At 33.3% G+C, this 25,165-nt stretch overlaps 1 protein-coding gene across 1 annotated transcript in view; it reads right to left on the reverse strand.

Annotated features, from left to right (window-relative positions):
• The window catches only part of LOC118201867 (cell adhesion molecule Dscam1-like), a 476,421-nt gene that overhangs the window by 47,572 nt on the left and 403,684 nt on the right, over nt 1-25,165 (reverse strand). Inside the window, exons 25-26 of the mRNA XM_085815870.1 lie at nt 4,561-4,661; nt 1,800-1,875 (exon numbers count right to left, since the gene is read on the reverse strand). Coding sequence (XP_085671996.1) covers nt 1,800-1,875; nt 4,561-4,661 — 177 coding nt within the window. The remainder of the gene's footprint in view (nt 1-1,799; nt 1,876-4,560; nt 4,662-25,165) is intronic.

Raw genomic sequence — 25,165 nt, forward strand, 5'->3', positions numbered from 1 at the left:
TTCCTCAATGAAAAAATTCAGGTTCTTTTGAGAGGACCCACTGATGAAGCCAGTTTTCCAGATCCTTAAAAAAAATAAAGCGTAGTTCAGAAAGGCCATGCTGCAGGGATCGAAACAAATGGCAATCGGAAGGGGCGATTTCGGGAGAATATGGCGGGTGGCGTATGCCATCCAAGTCCCTTTAAGGTTTCATTCACTCGGTTTCCTAGTTTGGCATTCTCATGAAGTAGAATTATTTCGTCATGTCTCTGAGCATATTGCGGACATTAGCCTTTAAGTGCCTGATTTAGATTGAGTCATACGGTTTTGACGTTGATGTTGATGATTCACTGTGACGCGCCTACGATTTTATACAAAAAATTTCCGTTTTTGTCTTTGCAGCAATACTTCACAAATGGTTAAACGTTCCGCAAAGTCTGTTTCTGTCAGTTTATATGATACCCAAATCCAAGATTTAGCGAATTTTACGATTTATACAGAAGTGTTTTTTTCCCTGCTTTTATTCTTACCTAATTCAGGTATTTAAAAAATAAAGATTTAGTTTAAGATGCATCGTTTGATAATTATAAGATATATTTGATTTAATTTTCAGTTATTGCTCACTACAGTGAAGATCAAAACACTGATCTTTGAAATTATTTAACATCAACCCGAAGTAATTCCAATAGAAATGATTTTCAGTTATATGTTTTCTCTAATACTTTTCTTAAAAGATTTAAGAATGTAGTTACGAAGGGTTAAAACAGAACTAAAAATCTTTTCGGTTACCAAAGCAATATTTTTGTATCATTAATTAATGAGATTCTGGAATGTCTTGAATCTTGAGTGAAAAGGTGAACGAATAGGAGGTGGTTTCCCACCCCTCTATCCCTACCACCAACCTCGTGAGAGGAATTTCAGCTCGCCGTATACTTAGACATTTACAAACACCCATGACTTCTCTAAGATTCAAATCCGGACCAGCCACTATACTGGTTGTGCGGCACAGTTATTCATAATGACGTTATATTATTAGGTCATTTAGACTGTATGCTGAAACATTTAAACATGTGTAAAGGTTATATGTCTGTCCACTACTTTATACATCATTCTTATCTAACTAACAGATTGTTAAAAATGTAGTTTCATATCAAATATGCACTTTATTTAGATGTTCCGAATAATTAGTACATAGATCGATGCCAGATTTTAGAAAAACAGTGGATTATAAAATTAAATAACATTTTAGTAAAACAGCGGTCCAATAAAAAGGATTATATTTATAAAAAGACTTCGTAAGGAGCCGTTGCAACTATCCCAAATGGTAAATTACAGAACTAACAAGGTATCAGTTTTTGTGGTTTTTCTCTTTAACGCACAAAATGCGCAAAAAAGATGGATTCAATAAGACGTCACTAAAATGTCACTATAAGACGTCGTTACAATCTCAATCTAACATTTCTGACATTACGTTTCTGAGACGAGAATGTGAAAGACGCGAAAGAGATGTCTTTGTGTAAAAGGAAATGAGAGTAAAGACCTTGAAATCGACGTTTTTGTGACAATCGCAAATGCATGGAACTACGCGGACATCTGGGCGTCATAAGAAGACATGATGCGACGTCTTTGCAATATCATACGCGACGAGATTGCTACGTTACATCACCGTGCTACTTGGGCCAGAGTATTTGTGCTCTAGATTAGCCATAATTTGAAACAACAATGCGCTTTGTTTTCTCTATTTTATATAATCGATTTCTAAAGAGATTTTAATCGGATCTATAATTTGCAAACCTTACGAATCTCTAAGAAATGCTTACCTGGACCAAGAGATGTAAAATGGCCACTACGACTTGGACTTCTCTTTACTGTAGAATATGATCCATCACTTTTGGGCTGAAAGGCATAAAACGCGTCATTAAAATTTTTCTTTAAGTATTTACAATGTATATCTTTTGTACCTTTTGCGCATGAATTATATATAAATATGAGTGTACAAACAAACACGCACTCTCAAATTAAATTCGAAAGCTGAAATTTATCCTCACATTTCTCGTTCTACGTCCATGGTATACAAATTCATTTTTAAAGTAATGTGCCACAGATCAATGCTCTCTGATGATACAATAGGAAGGTTAGAGATGTTATCATGGATAAATTATGCCACCTCCTTCGCTGTGTTGATAACCTCTTTGTCGATTGAAACATCTCTTATACGTTTCCTGATATTCCTGATTTCCTGATTCCTCTTAAACATTACACATTGACAAAACAAAATATGAAGTGATAAAAAGGGGACTGTAGGTTAATGAAACAATAGGTTAACAGTTCCTTGTTACGTAAGTTCAGATTGCACAAGAACAAATGATAATCGCAATCGTTAAAATACTCAAGCTGCTCATTCGTCCTGCCTTTGCAAGTTCATTCATTCATAAGAATTTAAAATGATTTTTCAGATTCCGAATTTGTTTCCTCGGCTTAACTTATTCTGAACAATCTGCCTGCATGCTCTCTGCAGCAAATCCCTTAAGCGAGTCTGTAGGGAATCACCTGAAGACAGAGGCGCAACTCACAGCTGTACTGCAGTATACATGGAAGATTATTTATAATACTTTTGTTTTGTGGAATAGTCCCATTTTGAAATAAAAAAGTAACGTTTGTGCTCTACCTCCAGCATAACTTATTACAGCTTTGAACGTTACGAAGTCGCATAACAGGTACAATACTGCTGTGTTAAAAAGCATTATGAATCAACCACTTGCTGCGTGAAAAAGCTACAGACTAATAATAATGATAATTTAAAATCATGTCGATAAATAAGACTGCTAAATTCAGTTTAAAATACTTCTACTTTAATAGATCGTTTCTTAGTTAAACCTTAGATAACTCTAATCACAACGATAGGCCCTTGTTATGTTTTATTTAATCTTGCATCATTTGCCAGATTTTGAGATTCATTTCGGAATTTACATTTCGAGAAGGATTCGATAATTTACATTCCTAATAATTTTTTAATTTCATTATAATTTATAGGTGCGAAGCATAAAGACAAATTGCATCTAATCATAACCTAGTCGTAAATCACGTTGACGCTACATTCTGGGATGGAAAATTTTCACATTACATAGAGAGCTGAAGTCGGTTTGAAATGACCTATTAATTATATTTTTTCAGAAAGATAAACTGTAATTGGAAGAGCAATTTCAAAGTCACGGAACAGTGAACAGGATGCACAGGAGCTAAACATCTCAATTTATAATAAATTTCAGTGACCTCTATACTCCTTTATGAACTAGAGGCTGTAGTGATAACTAGCTTGATACATTCTCTTCTCAGAGAACATTGCCAAATGATTCTTATATTGATAGAAAGATTTGGTTGTTTGTGCTAAATTTCATGTTTCCTTTTATTGCTAGGCAAAGAACGGCCCGATGGAATTGTTTCGATGATATACCACTCTAGCTATAGATGGTTCCAACAATTGTTTTTATAGACATGCTCTTCAATTTGATGACTGTTAAATGTTAATGTGGGAAAAACCTACAAAATTATATCGAACAACATTTCTTTTAATTTCGTCATTATATGAGGTGAAATTCGTTGCAGTGGTTATACATGTTTCTGAATTTTTAGGAATTTTTTTTTTTTTTATTAATTCAGAGATATCATGGCGAAAATCCTTCCGTCATTTACTAGACTATATGCAGGTGCATTAGGCACTTTCTTTCTTATGTGTGACGGCACCGATCTCTTTAGGCGTATATGGGGATAGATTATCCGTTGAACTTTCATAAAATGTAGAGTTCTATGCCATCCCTTGATGTTAACCCTTATTACAGATACATGAGATGATACTGAAAAAGCTGTAGCTTCCTTTTATCCACCAAAAATCATAATTCAAAAAATCTAACGTATTCCAGAACCGGATTAAATATAACTGTTTTTTTAAATTCATATATCATTTTGTTTGCTGCGTGGATCTTCATTGTAACATACTTGGTAGACATAGATTTGTAAGGCCGTTCTCTCTTTTTCCACATAAAACTAAATTAGATCCTACAATGAACCTGGCGAATTCTCGCACAGGCATGAATAAAAACCAGCACAGAAGAAGGGCGAAAGTAACTCTTTATTAAATTCAAAATAGTTAGAAGCAAAGTAAGAGAAACCCTGCAGGTTTACTTTTCAAAACATGGCGTTTTGTGTAAATTATTTTATGGCAATTGTTTTTCTGTAATTCTTTTCGTGCAGCCCTCTCTTCTGATCTTTTAAATGGATAAAGAGTTGGCACAGACTCATTGCATATTATTGTAAATTTTAAAAATATGTACTGCTTTTATTGCTGACTTATACTTGTTTTACATTCAAATTCTTTTTCAAAAATGCCGGCGATGTTTTTAATTTCATATTTTTCGTAGCCGAAGCTAAAATACTTAATTATTCTATGATTATGTAGCTATCTATGGTTCAATAATTGATTCATGCATAAAACTTCTATCATAATATACATTTTATTAACTATATAATGATATGATATTCTATTACTAATAACAAATTCAGTAATAATAATTAAATGTATACCCTGTTTATCAGCACAGGCTGAGGCGAATCTTCCAGAAGGCATCTTGGTGCTGGCACTGTGCAATATGGCTCAGCATATTCATGATTGTTTTCTAAATTATCTAGATAGAATATCTGACATTTAGCATTAGATAATGTGTACTTAAAGTAAAAGTAGAAATGTAAATAAAAGAAATAATAACAAATTGCATAATTTCATTACTAAAACAGGTTAATTATTGCATTTGTTAGTTTAAAAACGGATATTTTCCTAAAATTTCACAAATATGAAGCCTAATTCGTAACATGCAAGAACAACATCACACTTTCTTTAAAATCAATATATAAGTACAAATATATAAAGGCAATAACACAGCAATATTCTGAAAAACAGGAACTGAATTTCTTGCAATAAGTATATATGGTGTAATATCTTGTTATTTAACAAATAACTATATTAATTATTGAAGGGGCAACGCCATATTTGTATGATGTAACTGTTGCTCAGCAACAGAAGAAATTGTTTAAAAATTTTTATTTCTGAAGTTTTACTAGCTAGTAGTTGTATAAGTTTTTGCCACTAAAGAATATTATTCAAATTATCTATTTCCTTAAAATAAACATCTGAGAGAAATCTTTCACTTAAACGTGTGCTGTAGGTGTGAATTTCCCTTCTTCTTGCGTTTGCAATATCGGTTCACTCTCAGAAACTTTCTCGGAGTTGACCTCTGATTTTGGCCAGAGAATTCATTAATTGTGAGGCCTCAGATTTAGGAGAGAAATCCAATATATTAGAATGTTTTTGAATAGAACGGTAAAGTAACGTTATGAAATCTGACTTGGAACTCGCTTGCAAGTTGTGGTATCCAAAGTTAGGACCTCTTCCAATCGCAGTGAATTAAAATTTGAAACGAGTTGCAAATAGGAAAGGAAAATTCATCTTCAACGAATTATCTTTAAAGACCATTGAATCTTCAAATCCGGAAGAGTATATTCGATTTAAAGTTTCCAGTCTGTAAAAATGTTCTTCGCGGAAGCAAAAGTGGGAAAATTTCAGACATTTTTTATAAAGAGTACAGAGAACGAGAGTTTAAGAATTTTATATTATTTTTAACATGATTATTTAAATAATAGTATTCTGAAAAATAGTAATAAACGTAAAGGAATCAATCTAAAAAAATGTGCATCACTTCAAAACCTCAGAACCGCACAACGCTTCAAAATAAAACTGTATTTTAAGTTGATCATCACAAAACTATTGCAATTTAATGTGTTTAGAAACATGTCCTGGATAGGTAAAATAATAACATGGAAAATAATTTTTATTGGAAAAGGCTTTATAGAATTTTAGTTATATCTGTGAGACTTTTAGACAATATTATGGCCATTTTCTCACTACATTCTGCAGTGAATTCCATAATTATTTAGCACGAGTGACTTATGGCATGGAATTAAAAAATGAACATTTAAATATTTACTTCAAAAATGGACAGGAAATAATTTATTAATGCAGAGAATTCAGGGTGCAGAATATCATATGTTAATTAACTCACGAATTATGTTAACCTTACGTTATTTACGAGTTTATTTAAGAGTTACTTTACTACACTATTACATTGCTTACAAATTTATTTATGAGTTATTATTTTAAGTTCATCTTACGAATTCTCGCCATACTATCCCGTATAATTTTCGTAAAGTATCAGCAGGATGTAAATGAGATGCGTATAGTTAATAACAGAGTTCAATAAATTTAGGCACAAAGTTCAGACAGCTAACCTAAGTAAATCACCCTCACGAGCCTTTTCTCTAGCCAAATCACTCGCGTGTTTAGTTAAAATTGAGCCAGTCCTGCTTAAGCTTTTGTAATAATGAATCCCCAGCATCAGATTTCCTTGAATTTCATGTTCAGTCTTATGTTGGTAGGGTCGAAAGACTGCAAACATTTAGAAAGTTTTGAGGTAAAATTAAAATAATGACAACTAGCGTACGTATTCAAGCATTGCCTATGTTAATCCTAAAACTGAGTAAATGTAATGCAAATTAATATACTGAATAATTCAAAAATTAACCATATGATGAAAACTATCTATTAACAATTTAATATTATTGCAAAAGGAAATTTATCGTATTGCTATGATAGTAAAAGCCAGTATATTAAGTGAAAACTATTAAGAAATTGACATGATTTCAAGTAAACGCTACTTTAAACACTAAACGAAGAGCAGAACTGAAACGAAGAGCAGAGATGTTGAAATTAGGTACCGTGCGTCTAAGAAGCTAACCATATAGAAATTAGGATGGGAGGTAGAAGTTGTTTCTATGCAGCAAACCAAAGCACGGGAGTAGAGTAATGAGTTAAGTGATATTTGAAAACAAATGATTCATGTAAAAGATTTTCATCTGTTTACATACTTAATGTGCCCAAAAGTACTTCGTTGCCACATTAGTTTTACTACCAGGAGTCTGGCAGGAAGAGAGAGCCAAGACAAAATTTCAGAGGTTGAAAGCTTTGTAGCAAGAACTGGAGTTATAAAAATGTCATACCTATAATACGTACTTAGTCTGGATTTAGCGTATATTTATGCGAAAACGGTGACTCAAATTTCAGCTTTATAACATAAAATACTATACCAAGGTCATTAAGAGCTTTATTTTCGAATGTTTTAAATTCTAGTGAGGGCAACTGTCAAGTATTTTATGTACAATCTTTACTTCTGAATTTTAACTAACCTATGATCCTACTTTTCGTTCGTTCTTACTAGTACGTAAATGAGAATAGTGTATTTAAGAACACAGTTCTTGGAAATTAGACAAAGAGGTTTTGCCACAACGCTGACCTTAATACTAATCCCTCGCTCAGCTATTCGACTTGAATTTCCTATATCAGTGATCTCCAAACATTTTCGATAGCGTACCTCTAAGGACAAAATAATTTTAAGTGATCATGAATCTACTGTTTTGGGGAACCCACTTATATCACTTTGCGGACCGATGTTCTAAGTTATCCAGGGTCAGTCTTTTTGCTAGATGAATCTCTCGCGCATTTACACTGAAGTGACAAAAGTCATGGGATACCTCCTAATATTTTGTCGGTCCTCCTTTTGCCCGGCGAAGTGCAGCAACTCGACGTGGCATGGACTCAACAAGTCGTTGGAAGTCTGCAGGAATATTGAGCCATGCTGCCTCTATAGACGTCCATAATTGTGAAAGTGTTGACGGTGCAGGGTTTTGGGCACGAACTGACCTCTCGATGATGTCCCATAAATGTTCGATGGGATTCATGTCGGGCGATCTAGGTGGCCATATCATTTCCCTGGAATTGTCCAGAATGTTCTTCTAACCAATCGCGAACAATTGTGGCCCGTTGACATGGCGCATTGTCATCCATAAAAATCCCATCGTTGTTTGAGTACGTGAAGTCCATGAATGGCTGTAAGTGATCTCCAAGTAGCTGAAGGTATCCATTTCCAGTCAATGATCGGTTCCGTTGCACCAGAGGACCGAGTCCATGCCATATCAAAACAGCCCAGACCATTATGGAACCACCACCAGCTTGAACAGTGCCTTGTTAACAACTTGGGTCCATGGCTTACTGGGGTCTGCGCCACACTCGAACCCTACCATCAGTTCTTACCAACTGAAATCTTGACTCATCTGACCAAGCCACGGTTTTCCATTTGTTTAGGGACCAACCGATATGCTCACGAGCCCACGAAAGACGCTGCAGGCGATGTCGTGCTGTCAGTAAATACACTCGAGTCGGTCTTCTGCTGACATAGCCCAAGGAAGACCATGGAGGTAGGAAGTAAGATAGAGTCGCCCTAAACAAGTTTCTCCGTACCCTGCTCTGAAGCACCGGCGATCCCTACGTGGTGACCAAAACATTGGGTCATTTACCATTGAGTTCTATGGGATTTGACGCGTTCGGGTGTAAATATTTTGTAATTACGTCGCAAATATACATATAAATGTATATATTTTCTTTTTCTACAACACTTCAGAGTCCTAAGTATGTGAAAACAACATATTTTTAAACAACATTTCATTCTGAACGGAATTAAATGCTATACTTTTCACAGGACAGTTTTCTCAGAATGGTTTAATTTGAATGAAATATTTTCACAAGTTTTCGTTAATTACATTAGGAAAAAAAAAAAAAAAAAAAAAAATAAGGTAATTCGATTTTATTCGGTTAAGGTACAAAAATTAAGATCAAAGTTTACTGTATTATTAATATTAAAATTATGCATTATTTATTTTCTATTCATAGAGCTTCTTCCTAAAATACTTTCTGAAATATGACATGATTTTTTGGCTTCTTTTAAATCGAAAAATGTAAGTCAATTTATAATTAATGCTCTATTCGGTTCATTTTAAATTAGAGAATTCCTAATAATTAAATAGGTATTAAATAGTATTTGACTTTCTCTGAACATTTCTGAAAGAGAATAAAATAAGTTTTTTTTTTTTTTTTTTTTTTAAAGTATTATTTAAAATTTGTAACTGAGTTATTATAAAATGTAAAGGGAATAATTCTTTTAATTATACATATCAGATTTTTTTTACCCTTCATTTCAACAATACATATTCCAAAACTCTTTATTACGTTCTTAAGTGCGCATCTCATAGCATTTGCTTTACAATACCTTTTAACAGATTGCTTTCCAATACGAACAATTCTTGCTTAAATAGTTTTATAACGTATTTGTCAACAGGATTTCAATTTATGTTTACAATTCAATATTAAGGTTATTATATATTTCGATAACATTTATAATCATTATAAATTAGATACATTTAATCATTAGATTTCTTCACAGTACTTTCACAGTTGTTTATAAGTGAATAAATTCTTCATTTCAAATAAATACATTTATAAATAATTTAATGAATATTTAAGTATTTTGTCAAAGGCAGATACATGCTTTTTGCAAGGACATGCATAAATACCCATACATATTTCCTATTTATCATTTCCGGCATGTGCAAATCTTTAATTTCTGTGCATTCACTATATTTTTCGTGTAAAGTAATTTACACTAATTTAGCATACACCCGAAAGTTTTACATAAAAAATATATATGAATATAATTTGAATGAAAATTTATAATTTTCATTCAAAGTATTATTTTTAATACCCACTCAAAGGTCAGTTCTTCTTCAAAATTCCTCCACGATGGCATCTCTCTCTTTAGGCAGATAGCCCTTGCATGCGTTACTCTATTTAATAAAAAGTTAATCTGACCTATGTGCCTAATTACAAATATTTTAACATACATAATTTTATATTTACATTTAGCCATCAAGTTTCAAACTTTTCAAATCTTCTAGAAAATAAATTTTGGCAGATCTCTTTTAGCAATTTTCTTAAAATCTATGTTTTTGTAGTGCAACAGCTTAGAACTTTATAAAACAAATTCATAATCAAAATCGCTGTTGTTAGTTATCGAAAAATAACCAAGATGTGATTTTTGCGTAAATGTCAGTAAACTGTACAAATTGCTATTATCCATTACATTATGAATGTTTCTTTCATGCGAGAGTGTCCCTTTTCCGATTTCTATGGAACTGTCGTGTGTCGAAATACTATCAGAATCTTGTCAAGCGAGCTTCTGAATGTAAACAAAGAACTTCCCGTCTGGTGACCCAAGCTTCAAAGCAGTGCTTCACTTCTAGCGCGGAATGGCCCCTCCTCCCTTTCCTACCTCCATGAGGAAGACAAATTTCGCCGCACTGTCCTATCGGACACGTCCCTCGTACGTCCCACATTGATTTCTGCGGTTATTTGACGCAGTGTTGCTTGTCTGTGAACATTGACAACTCTACGCAGACGTCGCTGGTCTCGGTCGTTAAGTGCAGGTGGTCGGCCACTGCGCTGTCCATGGTGGGATGTTATGCCTAAAATTAGATACTCTCGGCACACTCTTGAAACTGTGGATCTCGGGATGTTGAATTCCCTAACGATATCCGAAATGAAATGACCCATGCGTCTAACTCCAAGTACCATTCCGCGTTCAAAGTCTGTTAATTCTCGTCGTGCGGCCATAATCACGTCAAAGCCTTTTCACATGAATAACTTGAACACAAATGAAAAAAAGCACTTCGCATTTATACATTCCCTGCCAAAGCACTTCGCATTTATACATTTTCTACGCGATATTACTGCCATCTGTATATTTGCATATTGCTATCCCATGACTTTTGTCACTTCAGTGTAGTTCAAACTGAAGCAACGCTTGTTAGGTCCATGCAGCTGTAAATCTTCGCCATGAAGTTGTTTTGAAGTCTAAATTCACAATTATGTTATCTGAAGTCCCGCAAAGTAGCTGAGATTAAACTGCAAACACAAACCGTGCTCTGTTGTTAAATATAAAGTTTTAAATAAAAAGGTTGTTTAAACTGTCTTCTGACACAGTTGGTATTTCCCTAGAAAGGGCGATTATTCACCTGACAGTCTCAGTAGGGTTCAAGAAATTAAATAACTTAAGATGTGAAACCCTACCAGGGTACTTTAGGTTTTTGAGTCAACGAATTATTTACCTATTATAATAATAACAAAAATTCCGAGATCTGCTGTGTTAAGGCCCTTATTCGGACATTCTCAGACTGAACTTTCTATACCAGGCAAAATCTAGTGTGTCAGTTAAGACTCATACGGTCATGGAGAACTTACATACATTTATTTATACAGAACAAATGTAAACATAAAATGCAAAAGATATAACGTACGCGATATCTTCTTCTGCCTAAAGTCACTCTATTACTAGTTTCACTTAACAGGTGCCTGCGTGCACCTCACCACTTACTGAACAGTTTCATTTAAGCTTATGCATATCTTTAATTCATGAATTTCACTTAACTATGCAAAACTGTTGAATAATTGCGCTTAACACCTCCCAATTTTTAAATTCACAACATCCTTGAAGACCAATCTAGGCCATCTGTGGATATATCCAGTTACTACAGATTACAATAATCCTTCTCAGAAAGTTCCTAATTTTCCGTTATTCATCAGATTTGCAAAATCATTCAACATTAGACAGATCTTTGTAAACTTTCTGATTTTTACAAACAGAAATTGCTTCTGATTGACCTCAGAGTGGTATTTTTACGAATTTACAACTTGTGTACTAACGCTTGCGTAAACACAGACCAAATAATTATCACTGATCAAGAACGATTCTTAGAAATGAACAAATTATTATCCATCTATAAAATTGAGTGTAATGTAAATAGGAAGAAGTGAAGTGAATTATTATCTATTAATAAAAGAGTGTCAAATAATTAAGAAGTTTTGTTTAATTAGAAAACAGCTTTAGAAACTGAAAGCCTTTAGGAAATATATATATATATATAGATCAAAAATGGCCTTAGGGTTTAATATCATTTTTTAATAGTTACCGGTTTAGAAAATGCTTTGATCACATTTAATTATTACATACTCAAAAGAGAAAATTCCTTAATTCCTCGGCACATAACGAATGACTGATAAGAAGGGTACCCATTCGCCAAATCCAGCTGGTAACTAATTCGCCCACCTGGCGTTTCAGAGTTTTTCTTTTCAGCGTTTATTCTATTTATAGAATTTTCTGAAGCAAAAAACTCTCCCCGCAGTTCAAACGTCAGAATAGCTACAGGATATGCTTCCATTTGCACATTTTAACAAAATTTTAAATCTCGTGTAGAATGAACAAAAGTGTGCTCGCTAATTATCTTTAAAGGATCTTATAGCTGCTTTCGAAACTAAAAGTTTGTTCCCTCGAACTGGTAATTAACAAAATTAAATTTTAAGAAACTCTTATCACCGCGAGCTCTTGGAATATGATAAAGTTAATTAAATATATCACAAGTAATAAATAAAAAAATTATGAACCCGGCTCCTAAAGTACGTGCAATCCGTAAACATAGGCCAGAAATCATACACTGAAATCAATAACACATCTGATGCAACATCGGAAAACAGCACTGCTGATAATGTTGCCAAAATTCTCTCTATATATATTATGCTTTCCGTCGCTATTTTAAATACCTTTTATTTCCTTATGTCGGTGCTGAAGGAAAAACTGATTAAGATTGAGATTAAAAACACGTATTAATTACAGTTTTATCAAAACTAGAACAATTTAGAACGTTTAAAACCATGTATTAGTTTACCAAGTTACGTTCTAAGAAATGCAACTAAAATGAGATTCGCCCAACACTAACTAGTGATTATTAGTTTCAACATAAACGTAGCTAATTGTGCAGTTTAAAAGAGAATTAAATATGGATACAGCACAGATCCAAACCACGAATTACTTTCTACAGCACACTTTATTAGAAATATGTAGCAAAAAATTGCTGTATAATGTATTTCACTACCGATCACATGTATTTCACTGTTTTCAGCCGCATTAAGTTAGTTACACTGACGAGAAAAACATTATGACCATCCTCACATTTTTCAATGAACTCATCTGAAAGACTTGAAGGGTACGGGATTTAGTAGGAATGGTACTTAACTACAACTGGAGAAGGAAAGCAACCATTCTTGCACTAATTTTTGCGTGTAATGCTAAAGGCTGCTGATCTAAGCGAATGTAGGCAGACTGTAATGGCCCGAAGACTCGGAATGCGCATTTCCAAAACTGCACGGCTGGTAGGTTGTTCACGATGTGCGGTTGTTAGTATTTATGAAAAATGGATAAATTTCGGTAGACGCCAAGGTGTTGGACGTCCATGAGTCATCAAAAAAGGACATCGGAGACTGTTAGGTTTGATATATCGAAATTGGCGTCAGAAAGTGGTTCATGTGACAGCCCAATACAATGCAGATTCATGTGCATGTGTTTCGGAACATACAATTCAGTGGAAATTGTTGGATATGGGACTACTCTTGTCAACTACGCTTACACTGGGCTTGGGAACATAGAGACTGGACCACGGATAATTGGAATGGAGTTGCCTGGTCGGATGAATCGCGATTTCTCATTCATTACATCGATGGTCGTGTCAGGGTACGCCATCTGCCAGGCGAACAGTGGCTCTCACGCCTATACATCATGTTATACACAAGCAGATGGTGGCGGTATTATGCTGTGCGGGATGTTCTCATGTGCCGCTCTAGGACCCTTAATCGTACTAGAAAAGACCATGAAAGTGCGAACTATCTAAATATAACTGAGGATTAATTGCACTTTTACATGGTGTCGTGGAACCTTCCAGCAGTACAACGCTGCATTTCACAAGGTTCGAATTATATTAGAATGGGAAGAAATCCAGTTAATATCCTGGCCACCTAACTCACCGTATCTTATCCCAATATAATTAATTTGGGATGCCATGGAGCGGAAACTCAGAGTTATAACACCACTATGTTGTAATATCTCGTTTTTGCATGACCGCTGTTTAGGCATTTGGTGAAACTTGTCTCCAGTCATCTACCAAGAACTTGTGCCATCGATGCCAAGGTAAGTTGCAATTGTTTTGTAGGACAAAGGTTGTTCAACGTTTTATTGAGTAGGTGGTCATAGTTTTTTGGCTCTTCAGTGTATAAAGCAAGGTAATAAGCAAATAAGTTTATCCATACATAAAAATTGTACTGCTTATTCTTTTGGCATTACGAAGCGGTAAATAAGCCTGTGCTTAAAAGCAAAAATCCGATTGAGTAGATGGATATTCAATAATATGGTTAAAGGAGACAAGAAAGCAACTGATTATACAACACTGAGAACGAAATGCAGAGTCAAGAATATAGTGCTCTTTTTATTGTTTCAAGTATCATATTTTAAGACAATGTATCTCGATGCACTTCAAATTTAAATATTATAATTTTGTTTTAAAAACTACTTTTAATTTGACAAAGTTAAATTGACACTCTTCTTATCCATTCACCTGAGGCGAAGTGTCTTACTTGTCTCGACTTGTCCCGGCTCTGGCAGTAGTATCTGAGTTTTTTTAACACATTTATTTCTCTTTTAATAAAGAAGTACAAAATCGAAATTTGAAGGTAACGTCATTCATTGAATAACAGCATTTGAACATCTGGTTGATTCCTTTGTAGAAAATTCCTTTTTATTGAGTACTACTCAAGTCTTTTGTTAAGATTTCTAGAAACATATCAGTGTTATTAAAATGATGACTTTTGTGATAGAGTTCATTTTAGGAAAGACAAAGTAATCTGAGAGGCCAAATCTGTTGAATAAGCGATTGCTTGAGAATAGTCATATTTACCTTTCTTGGAAAATGCTTAGCATAAAGAAAATGTGTGATGGCGCATTTTCGTATTGCAGAAAGTTATTCCATTGAACGTTTTCTGACGTAATGCCCTATATTCTCTTCAGAAATCTGTACTATACGCTTCTATAAAATTTCGAGTTAACGTCATGTTTGCCATTTTGATCAAACTATTTGCTCAACTTTTGTATCCATGACAGTAGATATTTACTGGATCCAGTAAACAGTTAACTGCATAGAAAATTCTTTCTCAAAGCAGGTGATATTTTAAGAGAACCAAGTTGAAATGTCAGATAATAAATGCTGCCAATTATTGTTTAGCAGATTTTCTGGAATTGTTTTAAAAAGAAATCAGTCCTAAAACTTTGTGATCATAAATATGTATCTGTCTTATATGTAACTATGCATACTACAGTATTTATTCGAATGTAACCCGCACATTTTTTCCAATGTTAATGCTGCAGAAAATTGGGTGCGGATTAGAATCGAAGGTGGAAAAGGCTTAGAATCGAATTCACTGAATAGAGGGAATTGAGTTTGCATCCTTTCAAATGGAAAAATGTAACCGTCCATTGTGGTTACCTGCATCGATGACTCTGTAGAGATATTAGGGTTAATTGGAAACAGGAAAAATGCAAAAAAGCAGCCGCCTTCGCCGGGAATCGAAACACGGACCTCTGGAAAACTGTCCCAGCGTGCAGAACCACTACACCACGAAGGCACGTTAGGGAAGTGGGAGAAATACTTTATATATTCCCCCTTTTAAAAGGCGACTCCTGTTTTTAGGGGACTAGTTGCCAAATCCTGGTTGTGGAGAATCCTCATCCAACACCCTTTGAATTAGGGCACCACTGTAGAAACATTGGGATTTTTTGGGGAGCACGCAAAGATGAAAAATTAGCAATCGCCTTCGCCGGGAATCGAACCATGGACCTATGAAATATCAGCTCAGTCTGCTGATTACTAAACCACATACGCACGCTAAGAAGGCGGGAGAAATACCTTATATACTCCCCCTTTTAAAGGGCGATTGGGGTTTTAGGGAACCCAGTTGCCAAATCCTGGGTCTGGAGAATCCTCATCCAACACCCATTTATTTCGGGCGCCACTGTAGAGAACATTAGGTTAGTTTTAGGATGAAGGAAACATGCAAAACAGCAACCGCCTTCGGCGGAATCGAACCACGGACATCTGGAATACCATCCCAGCGTGCAGAACCACTACACCACGAAGGCACGCTAGGAAAGTGGGAGAAATACATTATAATTCATTCTGCAGTTTATCGTCAGTATTCAGTCTATCCTGAACATCTTGGTCTGCACGTATTCAGGAACGTTTTCGTATTCGTTTTTTACTTCCTTGTACGAAGTAAAAAGGAAGTATTGTAATCGCGAAAAGCTTCAGGCAGCATATTTCAACGAAAATATCCACTTTGACCGCTTTCGAATGCAATTTAACGATGTTTTTGCGTAATATCTATACGTAAGAACAGAATAAAAGACTCTTTTTCTCCAAAAAAAACTAAAAAACTGCTTTAAAATGAATTCTGAAGAGAATTTTTCGTGGCGTCTGTACGAACGTATGTACGTACGTGCGTACGAACGTACGTGCGTGCGTACGTACTTATCTCGCATAACTCAAAAACGAGTAGCCTCAGAACGTTGAAATTTTGTATATAAGACTACTAAGATGTGCACCTCGTATTTTGGTTTCAATCGGCCTCGGCAAACGTATATAAATATATTTATAAATATATCCACTCTGTTACCCGGCTCAGTAATCTCAGTTTCTTTACTCTTACATGTTTGTAAATTGTACATTTGTTGCTTTAAAAATGATTGTATTATGTTGCTTTTATCTTCCGTTTCCGGTTAAAGTTTTTATGCCTTTCATAATTCTGGAAGCAATATTTTTACAATTATCAACAATTTAAAAGCTGTTTAAGTGCGGTTAAGTTTTAAATAACATGGCGGACATATTTGTTTACATTTGAAACAGCAGAATTGTAGATTTGTTGCCAATCTAGAGACACTAAGCTTCGCAACACAAAAATAACGCCTTCATTTATTATTGCGAATTAAATCATGCTTAATCCTTTCTGGAATTTTTTTCGAGGAAATAAGTATTAAGATTTACTTCGTAATTTTTAATACAGATATTTTGAGTTTTTACGTATTTTTGCCTTGTAGCGAAGTGAAAACGGAATTAATTGAATGAGAAATACTCAATAGTCTGTGAAAAACTGTTTCTTTTTCTTTTTGTTTGCTTAATTTCTTTTATACATCGTTCTAGCTTTGTTATAGTATTTGAATAGAACATGTGGCAACGATTAGATAATTATTTAAATGATATAAATTTTGAGCATTCTGAGTTATGACATGAACGAAATATAATACTGTTAAGTAAACCTAGCGCCAGAGTGTCGCTATGGTAAACAAAGTGAATTTTAAAGAATGCATTTATTCTATTGTGGTTTATGCGCTGTCGGCGAAGTAGCTTTAATTCAATCTAATAAGTTAAATGAAATGCAAGAAAAAATGCGTATAATTTAATGCTCCGTATAAGGAAGTCATATGGTGTACTCATCAGATTTTTTCTAATCGCGAAAACATCAAAGATATCGGGCGGAAATGGCATCAAGACGAATTAACTATGACGCAAGTATGGAAAATAACGCGATTTTATATGCGGAAGAAAACGGAAACAGAGCAGTCGCAAGAAAATTTGATACGGATGAAACAAATATACGTCGACGGCGTAAACAACGTGATATAATTTTTGCTTATAAATCTTCAACAAATTCTTTCACTGGACCATAATCACTGTTATGCTATTCGTGACAGCAGACGGCCATAAATTACCCCCGTGTTTGGTTCTTAACAGGAAATTAGGGCCCAAAAACTTTGTAATTGCTCAGAAAAATGGAAGGATGATAGCTGAATTTATGGAAGATTGGGCTAATTCAGTGTTGCATAAAAGAACAGGAGCTCTTTGAAATCCTCGAAACATACTTATCATGGACGCGTCAACGGTCATTTGACGGACTCTCTAAAAAAGAAACTGAGACGAAGCAATTGAGATTTGTGATAATTCCTTCAACCGCTAGGCGTAAGCCATTTAAGGAGTACGTAAGAAAATAATACGAAAACTGGCTGCATTTGGAAAACCAAGAGAATGGGTTTTTCAAATGTGATGAAGTTGAAGAAGGCAAGTGTTTCTGCTTTAAATGTCAAGTGCTTCGAAAACTGCAGAATGAATTTCTGTGTCGGGAAAAAAGTTTCAAATCAGACTATAATACATTCTTTTAAAACATGTTGCATAACAAATTCATTGGATAGCACGGTAGACGACATGTCGTGGAACAATGGCGACGCCGGAACCAGTTATGAAGTCAGCTGTGACAGTGAGAGCGATGAATCATTTATGGAACAGATACTGACTGTTACTGAACTGATACTAACTATTGACACTGACTTTTAGAGCAATTACACGTTTATGTAGGTATTTAAAAGCTTCTAATGCTGATAAAATATAATAATTATTCACTTCTTATTAATTCTCATTTAAATTTCTTTTAATGCCGTAAATATCGTATATATGAAAACCTTTTACACACTATTTTTTATTTTTTCATAAAAACGTGTTGAGAATTCTGGGTGCGGCTTAGAATCGATGGCAGCTTAGATTTGAAAAACATACGGCATTTTCAGATAATGTTTGTAAATTAGTATTCTATAACTGGATAATATACAAATTTTACTGCTAATGTCTTTAATGAATTTGATTTTAATACTTAAAATGATAAATCAAATTTCCGTGTAAGATTTTCTTTATTCATTTCAGAAATCCTTTTAAATGACAAAAGGAAGTGAAAAACGGCATGCCATTTTAAAATAGCAAAGAATTTATGCAAAGAAACACACGTCTATTTTAATTAAAAATGATTTTGCAAAATCAAGAGCAACTGCAAGAATGAGTTCGTGATGATTCAGAAATGCAAACGAGACGGTTCTTTAAAACCGTCTGGGAAGTGATCACTTGAAGAATTAATCTATGAAAATACTTTGCATTTACACAGTAAAATGTTAGTGCCTTTACTACTTATTTATTTATTTTTAACTAGAGATATTCTCCAAACATGACTCCAAGCAAAACTTCAAAAACAGAACTATGTTATTACCTATTATTATCTACAGACTGGTTAAAAATAATCTTTATTCCGTAGTAAAAATTCCAGATTTTTACTATTGATAAGTTTTCGTTACCAGGAGAATTGATTATTTATCTAAAAAAAATTTGATAATTCCTTATAGTAGCAGTGAATTTGATATTAAAATTTACTTGGGTGTATCAATTCTTTGCGTATTTTCAGTCGTAATACTTTTCTCTTGGCTTTAATAAACTCGCATTTACAAAGTTTGAAAATCTGTTTTCGATTCGAGCATCAATCTGAGATATTGTAATATCGCTGTTTTAAAAAGGTAGTTGTCATTGATCCTAAAATACTTCCTTTTAATACCTATGCAGTTGAGAAATAACATCATAACATAACAAGCCTTTGACAAGCCAAGAACAAAGGAAATTAAATAAAAACCTTAAGAGAAAGCATCTGTAAACAATTTTAAGGCAAATATCCCAGTTTTACTTAGAAATCAAAACAATAACACAAACATATAATATTTAAATGATCGCTTATCAGTTACTTAAATATTACATATTTCGCTACCTCAGAATGTCAATAATATGAAACTGAAAGTGTATTTATTATCATGTTCAGTGTAGTCGAAGAAACTTGCGCATTTTCGTCTAACACTTACTTAAAAGCAAAAGCTCATTTGGTTTCTGAGTGCAACGCATTTTCTTTCGAAATGCACTGAACCGCTCTTTAAATCTATGACAACGTGAAGTTCACTTCATTCTAGATTTATAATGTCTAATGGAATTAATATAATATATTTTATGACTATGGTCATAAGACTTGCTTTCACAAATAAAATATATTTCAATGAATTTTAAGTTGCCACTAATAAATGTAATACTGATAAAAAATTTAAATTTTCTATCGGGTGATTCAAACGTCACTCACCAATTACAGAAAATAACAAGCTGTAAAAATTCTGTAACGAATATTTATGGAAAATTGTTTCAATGGCCGATATTCCTATATTGTTACAAACAGAATACCACTTAGAATTCCAAATGCAATTTCTGCAGTTAGCTTTAAAAATCGTTTGTTTGGTGCAAGATGGAGATGAAATTTTTCGAAGTGGAATGATTTTTTTTAAAGATTATTCTTTATATCGCAGCGCAGAAATTTTATTGCCATTAAAGTTTTTATGCTCTTTGTTGTTCGTTTCATTCTTACCTTCGTCCATTTTGCCTGAACTCAGAAGTGAAAGACTACCACTTCATTTTTTATGGTAATTCTTTTCAGTTTCTTGACAACAGCTCACCAAGCAGAAATCATTGTCTTTTTAGGTTCGCAAATACATGGAAAGGGTTCTTTAAACGTTTCTTCCCCTTTATCAAATAATGCCAAGAAAATATACTAAGTAATTTGTTACATCAAAGATGTCAAGAAATGCTCAATCAAGGAAATTCCTTCTGCTTAGAAAAATCTTCATCTGGCAATAAACAAACGATTTTTAAAGCTAACAGCATAAACTACAACTGAAATTTCAAGCAATATATTGTTTGTAGCAATATGCAGGTGTCACTCATTATAATTCTTTGGATCTAAGTAATCTGAATGAATTACACTTCCAAAAACTAGAAAATATAATGTTTAGTAATTGAAACTTTAGTTATAATTAAAATCTAAATAATTTACTGCTTGTAGTAAGCAACTCCTTAATTGACTTCAGAATATATATTTGAGACTTGAGAAATAATTACGTATTCTTTTCTTCAAAGAAATAAATTTAATTGTTTTATTTGTACGTAATTAGAAAATATGCAGAGAGAAACAACATTGTGTAATTCTACAGAGTGTGATGATAACATAATATGCGAAAGTAGTAGTAACGTTTAAACATAACATATGGCCAACCCCTCTTAGGACTAATTCTTTGTTTCAGTTTACAATTAAGTTTCAAAAATACCGCTTTCAATTACTGCCTTTACTTAACATATGACTTTCATGAATAACTTAGCATACTGAATCAATGTTATTTATACATTAAACGTATTAACAAAACGCTTATGATGAATATGATAAATAGTTTTCTGCTAAAAGAAACCTTATGAAAAATTAGAGCTTCAGAATGTTTTAGTTTTAAAGAGCAAGCCAGTTTCAAATTAATCAAAATTACACCTCAAATTGCCTTCAGTTTTATAAAAATACCCTGTAATGAGAGAAGAAGATAACAAATGATCACTGAAAATTCATGCTTTTCTGTATAGGCTTACATTTTGGCTGATTTTAAACATAATAAATCCAAGATCAAATAAAGAAATGGGACAAAATTAGGGATATAAGTTGTAAACGCGAAGTATGTCGAAATGTGTAATTTTATGTTTCTTGGAAGAAACGCAATAAAATTAGAATAATGCAAGTATGCTTCGAACTTCGCGAATAAACTTTGAGAAACATTACTGCAAAAGCCCAGTTTCAAAGAAAAATAATTCATTCTTTACAGTGTCACTCACTAAAAATTCTATGAACAACTGACGGTTTCCGATTTTGTTTCAAACGACATTTGCTACCTACTATACAATTTCTTTCTAGAACTGGCTGGAAGCGAATTTTTCTATGCTCTCATCCCCATATTTTCTGTGGCTCTTAATTGGATGTGGGAAAACTGCAGTCGTTTTATTGTTTTTTAATAAGAGAGCTTCCATTTAAATATTTATATTCCTCCTGAATTTTAAGGCTGTTTTTGCATTCAAAACAGGAAATCAATTTTGTAGTAATGTTTAAATTTTAATTTGACTAAAATCATTGCTTAAGGTCTCGTAGCTGTCTCCACATCAGTTGGATGTAACTGATTTTATTTTTCTGATACAGAAGTTAATTTAAGTAGTTTTAAAATAAATGACGCGTTCATTCTTCTTATGCTGCTTAATCATCTAATTACGCATAAGGAACAGAATGGAATGTTCATTGTGAAATTTACACTAAGCTTGTTTGTAGAAAGGGAGGGTTGGATTTATAGAAAACTTTCTACCTGGCATAGAAAATGGCTCGTATTTATATTGATCACAAAAAAAAAATCATAAAAACTAGTACAATTGAGACGCAAAACCACTCAAACAGATCGCAGAACAGAGGTGAATTATTGCTACTCTGTGGCCGTCAGATTTCAGTCGCTGGCGGTGGCATAAAATGTCGAATATATTTATAATAGCGCTCAATAAAAATTTTATGGGCGATAATTCATCATCAACTTGTCATCATCATCATTTGGTTCTCGTGCTTCTTCCCAATCGCACTCTCAGAGAATAAAAACATAAAAAATTGCCTTGTTTCAAATGCGTGCTTTCTTAGTGTACGGGGTAATAAGTTCAGCTGACATTCCATGGTTCAAATGTGAGCAGGAGAATTCCTGATGCATCACATTCCCTGGATACGAAATATTTACGATGTTAAAAGCATCAGCTTTACGGAGCATTTGTATTACACGTACATTTGTACACAAGCTTACTCAAAATAGCCTCTACAGTGATAAGTTACAAGTTAAAAAAATAATGCAGATGTTCAGATACTGAATTCAAGAGGTTTGTTTCAACGAATAATTCACGACAATGTGATGTTACTGATTTTTTGTTCAACGAGAAGGAGTATTGGATAGCTTATTACATAAACAACTTTCTCGAAAATAGGGCTGTTAGAAATTTTGAACTAACTACTTTCAATTAAAATGCACTTGGAACTATATTTCGAGTTAGACTTATTCTCATCTCTGTAATTAATAAAGGTTTCAGTATCAGCAAATTCAACCCAGCAAATCAATTTAATTTGTTATTTAAAGAAAGATGTGAATTGCGATTTACCATCTAGATTTCCATAATCAGAAAAATAATGAGGCATTGTTCGGATTTCTTATGAACGATTAGATTGATTAGATTTTCCAGTGAAAGCAAAGCTTTTTTCCATTCCTTGTTCTTCAAATATATTAAATAGAAATCCCAAGAAGTGCAAACGTTGCACCTAATTGCCATTTGCCGTTAGACTAATCATAAACCTGTAGATCACAGGTTATACTTGAGTTAATTTTAAAAGACAGGAAATGATTATTTAGCAAACGATTTATACAGTTTCGATTTCTTTCTAGTCCTAACTGTCTGGCACGTGCTGTCGAAGTTATGACTGCAAAACAGATTCATATTTGTCTACCTTCAGCGAGAAATATTTCTGGAAGGTGCTAACGCACTAGGGATATAATTAAATATTAGAAGAGGATTCAAGCAGGCTTACGAACTGATAAGCAATTTTTAAATAATTTCGATTTGAATTGATTTTTAAGTGTTTTCATTCTTTTTTCTTTCTTAGTACAATTTCTAGATTTCAGTACTTTCAATTCCGTGTCAATGTTTTTTATTCAGTCTGCGCTAACAGTAGTGAATATCTTACATTTCCATTTACGGCTATGGGGATTGTCGAAGCGAATGCGATGAGACAGTGCATCAGTTGTTACTTTTAACCATTTAAGTGAAACATGAACTTGACTTACAAAAACTTTTTCTCGTGTAATTCATCATGCTCCACAAAAACAGAGTACATTTTAATTGTATTTTTCATCTTTCATTTTTGCATAATTTTTAAGAGAAATGAATTTTGATCTTACTGCATCATTTATTTTTGTCCGTTAGCTGCATTTAGATGATAACCAAATTTACTGCGCACCTCTTCAACAGATGAAAGTACTACATTTTTCAGATTATTAAATAATAATTACAGAAATGAATGTATGTTTTTCTTTGTTTCCGAATGAAAATTGCGAAAGTTAGAGAAAATGTTTCCCTTTTTAAAAGGCACCTAATTTTGAATTCCATTTTAATAAATATATTTTAAATTCAGATACAAAATATAATTTTCTGTTCTTTTCTGTTTGTAATAAATTTCTAATTTGTAATTACATAATAGTCAGCGTTTCTAAATTTATACAGTTTTCGAGACTGCTAGAACTTATAGAATTTTCCCAGAAAGTTAGTTGTAAATCCCAGAAACACAAAACGTTATATGTCAGAGACTCTGGTCTCGACAGTAGTCCCCACCCTGGTGATAATCGATGGGAAACGTTATTTTGCATAGCCTTAATTTTGTATTCCCAGAATAAACAATTGTTTTGGTACGCCTAGTGTAAGTACAACTAAAGTTATCAGATTGTGTGTCTATTTTTCACTACTGATAAATCTACAAGATAATGTGTTGGGTCATTCCATAATCAATGCAACTTTCCCCAATTAATTTAAATGTCGGAGGTTAAGGAGATAAATTACCTCTATCTACTTGTCATAAAAGCAAGTAGTAACTTTACCTTGTTATTCTTAATGCAAGTTTTGAAGAATGAACATAGATTTAAATTCATTTTTCAAAACTAAATGGAAGTGAGAAAGGATTCGGAAGGAATATTCGGCATATTTTGCCTTTTACGTTCAGTTCAATATAAATTAATGCAGCATATAGGGATCGGAAATAAGCGTAAGCTAGTGTCAATGATTCTTTCAAAATTTTCCGAGACAGAAATTTATAGCGTAGAAAACGAGCCTTTTCCTAGAAGATCTATATAGGTAGATGAAGACCTGGTAGAACAAAATTCCACCATAACCTACTAAAAATTTAGATAGGCTGAAGGAGATATATTTTAGATTAAAAAAAGAACTTTGCTTACCTAAATTTTTGAAAAATAAGTGCGGTATAAAAAAACTGCATTATTTATCAGGTGACAAATATATTGAAAACTGACGGCAGCAGCGAATTTTACGTTACCTACTAATCGCTGCTTCAGCAATTGTTGTTAGTGTACAAATAGTGCTGCCATCTGCTGGCAATTAAAATAACAAATATAAAATCTCAAAGTCAAGTTTAACAACCAAATTACATAATCAAATTGCGGAATAAAATTTTAAAAATTTCATATATTTATTTTTCCCGTTGCAAAATTTCCTCATTGAAAAATATGATTTTATTTCATGTTATACAATTTTTCCTTAAACTGGCATAGGTCATATATAAATGCTTGAACTACGAGTACACACGCACGCACACACACACACACACACACATATATATATATATATATATATATATATATATATATATATATATAACGAAAACAAAACATATGAATATATATATCATATTTGAATTTTTTTCGTTTTACTTCGATTGTAAAATACGTATAAAATGAGAAACTTACTTTCTTTTTTTTTTTTTTAATTTTAATACATTACATTATTTTGATTA

Source organism: Stegodyphus dumicola, chromosome 4 (genome assembly GCF_044657685.1).
Source record: "Stegodyphus dumicola isolate Sdum_Otavi_A_Nest chromosome 4, ASM4465768v1".
Classification (NCBI taxonomy): domain Eukaryota; kingdom Metazoa; phylum Arthropoda; class Arachnida; order Araneae; family Eresidae; genus Stegodyphus; species Stegodyphus dumicola.